The 9,791-nt window shown below is 41.5% G+C and overlaps 2 protein-coding genes across 3 annotated transcripts; one reads left to right on the forward strand and one right to left on the reverse strand.

The window, feature by feature from the left end:
• The first annotated feature begins 1,675 nt into the window (after window positions 1-1,675).
• On the forward strand, window positions 1,676-6,805 carry ipp (intracisternal A particle-promoted polypeptide). 2 transcript variants are annotated; one of them, XM_056392553.1, is made up of 10 exons: window positions 1,676-1,789; window positions 2,205-2,626; window positions 2,722-2,933; window positions 3,138-3,357; window positions 3,501-3,656; window positions 3,787-3,954; window positions 4,043-4,180; window positions 4,950-5,072; window positions 5,186-5,406; window positions 5,503-6,805. In XM_056392553.1, the coding sequence occupies exons 2-10, from the start codon at window positions 2,287-2,289 to the stop codon at window positions 5,725-5,727; spliced, it is 1,803 nt and encodes a 600-aa protein (XP_056248528.1). In that variant the 5' UTR covers window positions 1,676-1,789; window positions 2,205-2,286; the 3' UTR covers window positions 5,728-6,805. The 2 variants fall into 2 exon arrangements, with proteins under 2 accessions (XP_056248528.1, XP_056248529.1); XM_056392554.1 differs by having other exon boundaries at window positions 1,696-1,789; window positions 2,189-2,626.
• A 1,573-nt stretch (window positions 6,806-8,378) lies between these two features.
• On the reverse strand, window positions 8,379-9,703 carry LOC130179523 (transmembrane protein 69-like). The gene is made up of 3 exons (XM_056392557.1): window positions 9,531-9,703; window positions 9,283-9,328; window positions 8,379-9,142 (listed from the first exon to the last, which is right to left on the reverse strand). Exons 2-3 carry the CDS (start codon window positions 9,319-9,321, stop codon window positions 8,435-8,437), a joined length of 747 nt encoding a protein of 248 aa, XP_056248532.1. The 5' UTR covers window positions 9,322-9,328; window positions 9,531-9,703; the 3' UTR covers window positions 8,379-8,434.
• Window positions 9,704-9,791: the final 88 nt, after the last annotated feature.

Consider the following 9,791-nt stretch of genomic DNA (forward strand, 5'->3'; position numbering starts at 1 on the left):
AGGCAAAGAAAAATATACACTTTCATACGAAAAACGACACACATAATGCCGAAACAATAATGAAAAGGAAAATTCTGTCATTAACATTAGTTTAATGTTTTTAGCAGTGGTTAATAAGGAATAATGGAGTAATGGAGACAGTGGCAAAATTAAGAATCTGAACTTCTGCTTGATTAGTCTTTATGAATTATTTGAACCAACTTCTGATGGACAGTATTATGATGCTGAACTCGTAGAGAACATATGTCCCCCACCAGCATGTATCATCCATTGATTGAATCGAGGTTGTTGTCACACTTCAATGAAACGCCAGCGAAGCCCTTGAATTGCAAAACAGCACTGATCACCTCATGACTGCTAAAAATACGTAACGTGATAAACACATATCTCAGCCTTGTGTGGAAAGTAATTGTGCCACCACTGGAAAAAAAAGAGCTTGTTTCAGGATGAAGAATACATTTGAATACATTATAATATTTTTTGGTTTTCTGATAAACATGTAGCCAAGTTGAGGCTTTTTGAATAGCATTTAATGGTATAATTACTGGTTAAAGCATAAGATAAGTTTAAATCAATTGTGAAAAATTGAAACACTGAACATGGCAAAACTTTAAAGTATTACTATAATTATATATTTGATAGTTAGAAACTCTTAGGATGCCATAACTTTTTTCGTCTCAACAATTATGTTTTACATATTAAGATATGTGAAGGAAAGACATTACAGTGACAGGGAGCATGCATGCTTTTTCAAAGCTCATCCAGTTCACAAGGTGAGCTTTGCCTCATATTGGCTTACAAAGAGTTAATTTAAGTAGTATCCAATAAGCTAATTGTTCAGCTGAGATAATGTTCTTGGTGGATGCCCTTTAGAGACACATGACACACTGGAAACTCAACAATACAGGGCAACAAGAGGGAAACTCAGCCAAGGGTGTAGCTAAAATGGTGGCCAGGTTGGCACATGACTACCTTTGAATTTTAATTGGCCAAAGCTGGTGCCACCACATATTCCCTAGAACACCAGTGGCCGTTTGATTCTGAGTGACACACTGAATTTGCTGGTAATAAGAGGCAAGTGGCAGATGTTACAGGACTTGTATTTCAAGTGTGCGACAGATAATCTTACTGGATATCACAGTTATTAACCCAGATATTTCAAAGTGCAGTTCAGAGGCGTTTTAGACTGTTCTAATGAGCCCAAGCAGTGCTATAGTTCTGAATGTAATAACAGGTTTCCAACATAATATTTAAACTAATTTGATACAAAGCTACTGATTAAAACAAACCGGACTACCCATTGCCACTGTCTAAGAGTAGGTTGTTGGCTTGGTCAAGTCTCCAGCCAACACATTGGAGGATAGCTACATCTAAAATTACCATTCTGCTGGGGGCTGACATGGTAAGAATACTATGATAATTTACATGGTAGGTTTTTGTGGCTTGTTGTCAAGGACTTCCATTTGTTGTAGCTGCTTGTACAAAGGCAACACTGCCATCTGGCGTTGAATATTATATCAAGTGCCCAAAGCCAATAAAAAAAATAACATAAAATAATTAAAGTAAAGCTAAATAAGTCATGCCTTTGTGTGATTAAAGTTTCGTTTCCCAAGAGAGAAAACCAGGGCCACTGACCATACAAACTTACAGAAAATTAAAAAAATTCACGGGAATTGATTAGTTAGGACTGGAGCTTCAACTGCTAGACCAGTGCAATCGATCCAGAGGAAAGGATTTACAGTCTGCAGGGCGACGGAAGTTGCCTGCATCCTCATCAGTAAACTTATGGGTAAGTCGCAGCTAAAACAAGCTGACATTTGGCTTATTTTTTGGATACATGTCCGTGATTCCCAGTGAGTTGACAGTCTGTGTAGGGGTTGGTTAAACAGTCGAGTTGTCTGGTGTCAGTTAGCCGTTTTACTGTTAAATATGATAACTGAATCCACCCCGGCGAGCTGTCTGTTGGCTAGCATGTCTGGCTAACCGCAACGGGAGGTGTGTGTTTACAGAAAAAAACAGTAACAGTGAGGTTGACGGTAACTTACCTTTGAATGGTCCAGTGTGCTTTACCATGGTGCAGTGGAGACACACACCCTTTATATGTTTATCATTGACTATTTGCTGATAAAGCCCGAGTTTTTCGTTACACAACAGTCAAATGACCCTGTTTTGGTGTTTATGCGGTCAGCTCATGTGTCTTTCAGGCCTGTTTTGTGCTGAGATTCTCTAGAGCAGAGGGTTTGGGGAAACTGGTCTCCATGGTAACACAGTCCTGCCCCAGCTGCCATGTCCTCCATCGCTTTGTCAACATCCCCTGGTTGTGGGAGTGATGCTGCAGCTGCCATGGCAACCCAGGGATCTGAGCAGGCACTGCTGGCCTCAGACCGCTACGCCAGACTCATTCTGGCCCAGATGAACAAAATGCGGCTCCGCACTGACTTCTGCGACGTGGGGCTGAAGGTCGGCAGCCGGGTCTTCAGGGTCCACCGGCTGGTGCTCGCTGCCAGCAGCCCGTACTTCTCTGCCTTGTTCTCCGGGGGGATGAGTGAGGTGGATAAAGAGGAGGTGCAGATCCTTGGTGTGGAGACTGAAGTCTTTGAGGTTTTGCTGGACTTCATATACACAGGTTTGCATTGATCCAGATATTCCCATCATCATGTTTCAGAAAATCTATAGTTTTGTACCATTTTCTCAGTGGAGTTGTATACTCTGTCCTTTCAGGCGTGATCAGCGTGACTGTGGAGAATGTTCAGGAGCTGATGGTTGCAGCAGACATGCTGCAGCTGAACGAGGTGGTGTCTGTCTGTGGAGAGTTTCTCAAGGGCCACATGGACCCGTCCAACTGTGTGGGCATCTTTCAGTTCCTAGAGCAGATTGCCTGCATGGACATGCTGGAATTCACTGAGAACTACATTCATGTTCACTTTCTGGAGGTATGAACGCACAAGAGACACTGTATTAAGCTTCATGTGATTCTCCAATAAATTAAAGTAAGATGTAACAGAAATCTACAAACACCATCAGCATCTTATCAGAATTGGATTTTTATCATTTACGTTGTTAAAAGCACTTCAGCTCACATTGTAATTTTCAAGCTTAATGCTCATAGTTTTCCTGGTTCAACTGCTCTCCTTTAGGTGTGTGTTACTGATGAGTTCAGGGGCCTGTCGAAGGATCAGTTGGTGAGGCTGCTGCGAAGTGAGGAGCTGAGGATTGAGGATGAGTACCAGGTGTTCACTGCAGCCATGGACTGGGTTCTCCAAGATGTGGCAAAGAGGAAAAAAAATGTAGTGGAGGTTCTGGAACCAGTCCGCTTCCCTCTGCTTTCCCCACAGAGACTGTTCAAATACATAGAGGGTAAGAAAAGTATGAAAGTTTATTTTCGCACTTTTATATTTTACACTCTGCAGGATTTCTATTCGGTATTTAATAACATAAAGAAAATCTTCACACGGAACCCTAACAGTAAACCAGTTTTGATGTGTTGTCTCTCCACAAAGGTATTACTGACTTCAGCCTGAGGGTGGCACTGCAGACTCTGCTGAGGGAATACACTGAAGTCACAAAGTCTCCCAAAGAAAATAAGATGTACAGTCAGCTTCAACCAGCCAAGATGAGACCAAGAAGAAAAGCCAGAAAATACCTCTATGCCATAGGTTCCGTAATCAAACATCTTGTTTCAGAATATAGACATGGGTTGTGATGAATTTTGGTGAATGAAAACATCCACTGAGATTTGATGTAAAATCCAGAAATTCCATTTAATGTCTCACCTTGACTTTTTAGGAGGCTACACTCGGTTGCAGGGCGGCCGCTGGAGTGACAGCCGAGCGTTGAGCTGTGTGGAGCGCTTTGACACGTTCAACCAGTACTGGACCACCGTATCTTCCCTGCACCAGGCCCGCAGCGGTCTGGGGGTTGCAGTCCTGGAGGGTATGATCTACGTGGTGGGAGGTGAGAGAGCAGAGGTTGTGCTTTTGTGTAACAAAAAAATGAAATAACCTGCAGGGTTTTCAGTCTGACACTGGATTTTTTTCACCAGGGGAGAAAGATTCAATGATTTTTGACTGCACAGAGAGATATGATCCAGTGACCAAGCAGTGGGCTGCTGTAGCGTCGCTGAACTTTCCTCGCTGTGGAGTTGGCGTCTGCCCCTGCCACGGAGCTCTGTATGCACTCGGTAAATATCACAGTAATGCTAGCGCCATTTTTAATGAAAACACATGCAGCACATGCTGGTAGTTTAGTTTTAACGGGACACTCCATCAATTTCACACTTGAAGATCAGTTTACTGGTCATGGGTAGTACTGCTCAGCCTGTGTAAACAGTTGTATAATGTCTTCTGTGGCTCTGGAGGAGCCTTGTTGAGTCTGAGTTTAGACTCGGAGCTTGGGCTCGGAGACTACAAATCTATAACAGAAACCTTATATTTCAAACTGAGGTCAGAAAGACGTGGGCTTATATGAGTCAGGGAAGGTCTAATGAAAGATGCTACTGAGTTTGGGAAATGTAGGATCCATTGTTTTTGAAGTTTGACCCTTACTAGAGCATAAAGGTCATGATAACTCAGCCGCTGCTATAATAATTAGAATTTTTTTATGTGCCTCTTATGTCACCCAACTTTTAGGGCAGCGCAGTAATAAATTGATGGAGTATCCCTTTAACCACAGTGAAAGAACATAGAAGCAACAAGATTTTAATTACCAACTTAAACACCACAAGGGTATTATTGGAAATTATGTTGAAAACTAAGACAGATACTTGATGTTGCCAAGATCTTATCAATATCACAACAAAACTGACAATTTCAAGTTTAATAAGTTCAACAAAATCACTTTGTGAAATGATTAAAAGACAACTCAGTTTTTGCAATTAAATTGTTAGTTCATAACGAGCATCTTGGAGAAAAAATGTCACCTGATTGTTATTCTGTCATGTGCTTCTTTAGGTGGTTGGATTGGCTCTGAGATCGGGAAGACAATGGAACGATATGATCCAGAGGAGAACAAGTGGGAGGTCATCGGCAGCATGGCAGTTCCTCGTTACTATTTTGGATGCTGTGAGCTACAAGGTGTGTGCTTTGCTTTTTTAAATGTATATAATCAGGTTCAACTGAAAGAACAGATTTTTTATGTATGAGAGATGTTATACTGCTCTGAACTAAATGCAGTTGTTTCTTCCCAGGGTTCATTTATGTGATTGGAGGGATCAGTGATGAAGGGATGGAGCTGCGTTCAGCCGAGGTGTATGACCCCATCTCCCACCGATGGAGCGCCCTTCCTGTCATGGTCACGCGTCGAGCCTATGTGGGCGTCGCCTGCCTCAATAACTGTATTTACGCAGTGGGTGGTTGGAATGAGGCGCTGGGTGCACTGGAGACAGTGGAGAAGTACTGTCCTGAAGAGGTAAAGTGCCACTAAAGACACTTAATATCTTAATTTCTGAGAAAATCCTTTTTCTTTGATTCTAACATTGCTTGTATCTATTTGCTGATCTTTCAGGAGAAATGGATGGAGGTGGCGCCGATGTCTACTGCACGTGCAGGCGTGTCGGTGTCGGCGGTTAACGGGCTGCTGTATGCTGTCGGGGGCAGGGCGGCCAGCAGAGACTTCTCTGCCCCAGTGACAGTGGACTCTGTGGAAATCTACGACCCTCATCTGGATACATGGACTGAGGTCGGCAACATGATCACCAGCCGCTGTGACGGAGGGCTGGCTGTGCTCTGATATGCAGGAATATCAGCCTCTGAATCATCCCAAAACTGCATAAACTAAAGAGAAGCTGCACCTTAAAAAACACAAAACTGTGTTTTTGTCTCATGTAGGCTTTCACATCATCATTTATTTTATTTATACATGGATTAGACGTGCTTTTCCTTTATTTGTCCGTAACATTTGACATTCATTGAAAATATGAATATGACAACAGATCTGCAACTGGAAAACTGCCAAAACTGCTTCCATGAACTCTGTTACATGGTGCATCTGTTTCCCTATTTTACAAGAATGTTAGACTGTCAACGCACTTGTTTTCCCTCCCTGTGTATCGGAAGACAACGCAATCCTGACTTTTCACAGCAGAGGTTTCTATTTTTGATTGACCAGAAAGTTTTTTTTCATGAGCATTAAAGAGTCCTGTGGGGACTGAGACTGAGACTGTTCTAGTTTAAGATGTGAAAGCACTGTTCTTTAGTTTGTTTTCTTTTTATCTTTCCTCAAAGGAATGTTTGAGGTGTGTGCACTGCTACTTACAAAATGTATCAAATCACTTTGAGCCTATTTGATAATGGAACCAAATGAACCTTAGGGGTGTTTTTAGTTTCATGGTTAGTGATTTCTGTAAATAATAATGAACTTGAACAGCACACCACTGTTGTTACTCCAGTGCAGCGATCACTCAGTTTTCACTGGATTATTTTTGTATATATGATACTGTAAATATTTCTGCCTCTTTGTCACTATTTACGCTTAAATCCAAGCGAGTGAATACTGTTTATTTTCACTCACTGGTAGCACCTGAAATGACTAGAATTTACATTTCATTTACATTTCATCCTTCTAATGTGGAGACACATGGCAATGATTCACAATGCACATGTTTGGAGATGTGTTTACGCTAAGTACTGCTGGTTTCCTCTTTGGATTTTGTCATATTAGCGCATATCACATTGAGGTGTTGCACAATGACAGTATTGCCTATCATGTACTGTTATCCCTTTGGAAGAAACTTAATAGTAATGTTAAAAAAGAGTAATTACATCTTTTATTGTTTGATTTCATATTTAATAAACTTCTTAAAAAGTTAGTTGTGTGTGTGTCGCTTGAAATTAACCCACATTAAAGATCATTCAGAGTTAATAACTTGATAGAGGACTCATCCTCCTAGAGTCTTGTGCCAACATCAATACATAGGATCAGATCATTACTCTCAGAATTATCTCTAACTAATTTCCTCCTCCCTGATGTACTGAGTGATGCTGTGGAGGTGTGTGTTACGTCTGTTATGACAAAGATTCATGATTACAATCCTTCAAATTTGCACATTTGCTGGAGAGGTTTTCTGCGCTGTGCAAACAAAGTACTACACAGTACCAACACTTGGTCAGACATGTCACTGGATTTATGGCTCCTCATTACATGAAGAAGTGTACTCTCAAGTCATCAACTCTCTAGTGCCCTTATTTATAATGATCCACACACCTCTGTTAGGCTGCAGTTTGCTACTGTAAAGCACCAAGGCTGTTTGGTATTGAAACTTCCAAAACATTGGAAAATGTAGGCTCACTTACCTCCAGCTCTGCCACTAAAACTCAGCACTCATGGATTTACAATCAACGTTAACAATGAACGTTTGTCTCCAAAAAACCCAATTTCCCTTGTGACTGTTTGGATCATTGTGAATAACTGGATTTAGATGTTTCTTTTAGATAAGAAGAAAAAATATTTTCTGACATTCATTCTCATTTTGACATCACGATCCATTGTCATGTATGAATATGTAAAAACTTTACATGACTAACTGTATCATTTAAATCCTCACTGCTGCCTCAGACTGGAGTCATTAAAAAGGGCAAGGAGAGATAAATGGGTTAGCATAAATAACAGAACAATATTATCAATATTTCTTTTACAAACTAAACACAGCATTTTACAAACTATGGGACATTTCTTAAGCTGCGGTTTGACTTGTATTAGTCTGGAGTTGGACAACAATGGAAAGGAAAAGTATGCAAATAGTCCCAATGTTAATCGACTGTCTCAAATTTGCTCATGTAAATTTCCCGTATTTGAATTACCTTTTTCAAGTGAAGGCACCTCGCTGTTGCCCAAGTTCATCCAGTCTGGCTGAGCGGGACTGCCAGCAGGGATGACAGCGAGGAAGGAGACTATGGAGGCTCCATAGACAACCTGAACATATGCCACTTCAGGGTAGAAGGACTGTGCAGCAGCCGTCATGCTTTTTCTACCTGTGCTTCTTCTTGTATCGGTCTTGAATTGGACAACAATGGAAAGGAAAAGCATGGAAATAGCCCCAATATTAATCGACAGTCTCAAATATTTAAATCATCTTTTTTTTAGTAGGGCACATTTTGTCTGTACTTTACACAGCAAACACTGTAATTCTAAAAATGTTTGCTGATAAATGATACGTGTTTACTTCACCTCAAAGTCTCTTATTTGTTACATTTGGATATTTCAAATGTAGAGCCTCACAAGTTAGAATTTTCTGTCCCAATTTTGCAACTCACAAAAATGCTCTTATTTATTTTCTAAATGATGTTCCATGCTTACAGATATCACATGTCCCAAAGGTAACAAAATTATTGCTTTGAGTTGTTGTACAACAAGAACAAACCAGACTGTCTTCACATTTTAACTTAATTTTACATTTTATTAAGCCCATATGGATCAAGGAACAAACTGTCCTATTCAATCAGTTCTGAATCTCTTTGATCTTCTTCTCAATGCAGAATTTTTTAAATGTCAGTGTAGCCACCAGTGAGAAGGTGGCGACCAGAGTGAGGACAGTCCGCATGGCTTTGAACCAGGCAGGGTAGCCAGGCAGCAGGGTGAGGTCGTAATGCAGTGATAGACCCAATCCCATGATAACTACCAGGGCTCCCTCCGCAATATTGTCCCTGCAGAGCAATGCCAACCAGGCCACAAGTGAAGGCACCACACTGTTACCCAAGTTCATCCAGTCTGGCTGAGCGGGACTACCAGCAGGGATGGCAAACCCCCAGCGGGCACCTCCGAGGAAGGAGACTATAGAGGCTCCATAAACAACCTGAGCATACGCCACTTCAGGGTAGAAGGACTGTGTGGCAGCCATCAGGAGAGGGGCCGCCAAGAAGGGGATGAGCCCAGAGAAACCGAGGTACAGAGCTGGTTTGGGAGCCTGAGTTAGGGCCTTTAAACTGAAGCCCTCCTTGGTGTTTTCTCTGACTGAGGTGCCTTGTGAATCCCTGTGGCAGAGACGGGAGGCATGCCAGCTCAAGGGCCTGATGCTCAACAGCCTGTTGATGGAAGCTGCTCTGGATGAATGTAACACAGAGGAGGCCTGAGAGTGAAACAGCTGCTCAGCTTTTGTTGAGTAGTTTGCTGCTCTGGTTATCTGCTGAGGACATCTCCACACCGAAACCTGAGAACATAATAAGCATAAAAATGCATAAACATTAAGACTTCTCATTGTTATTGTTATATGATGCTAGCACATACAGTACCTCTGTACTCTAGTAAGAAAACTGTACTGATCCAAATCATATTTTCTTTTAGTCTTACCCCAGAAATGATGCGTCTTCCAGCTGCAAATCTAATCATTTTCAATCTGAAAAAGACACGTTTTCAATTACTGATAAACCTCTCCCAATAGTACATGCAAGCAGTAATTTTAAGCTATGATACAACTGCCCTAGGCTAACTAAGGTGCTATTAACAGCTAGCATACAACCTTATAGTCACTTGCTCAACCTGATGCAATACAGAGCTATCCTACTGTAACAAACATAAACAACAGATTTTGCAGTTACCTAAAGGTTGCCCTTCAATTGTTTGTCATCCAATAGCTCGCCAAAGCCACTGCAGGCACAATGATATATAGTTAATAGTTGAAAAGTTCACGTTAACTAGCTAAACTAGAGGTCGTCTGCTGACTGCCATTCTATCGGTGCTCGATTAAATGCCTGTTTGTGTCCTAATACTGGATTCTCAAACTGAATGAGAAGAGATGTGATATCGACTGGTTTGGCTGACGGCGGCGGGGGAGGTATTAAGTTATATTCAAGATGTCG

Source organism: Seriola aureovittata, chromosome 12 (genome assembly GCF_021018895.1).
Source record: "Seriola aureovittata isolate HTS-2021-v1 ecotype China chromosome 12, ASM2101889v1, whole genome shotgun sequence".
NCBI lineage: Eukaryota > Metazoa > Chordata > Actinopteri > Carangiformes > Carangidae > Seriola > Seriola aureovittata.

Coding starts and splice junctions, on each gene's coding strand:
- ipp (XM_056392553.1), top strand. CDS start 2,287: ATGTCCTCCATCGCTTTGTCAACATCCCCTGGTTGTGGGAGTGATGCT. Junction 2,934..3,137: donor TTCATGTTCACTTTCTGGAG/GTATGAACGCAC, acceptor GCTCTCCTTTAG/GTGTGTGTTACTGATGAGTT. Junction 4,181..4,949: donor CGGAGCTCTGTATGCACTCG/GTAAATATCACA, acceptor GTGCTTCTTTAG/GTGGTTGGATTGGCTCTGAG.
- LOC130179523 (XM_056392557.1), bottom strand. CDS start 9,321: ATGATTAGATTTGCAGCTGGAAGACGCATCATTTCTGGG. Junction 9,143..9,282: donor GAAGACGCATCATTTCTGGG/GTAAGACTAAAA, acceptor TTATGTTCTCAG/GTTTCGGTGTGGAGATGTCC.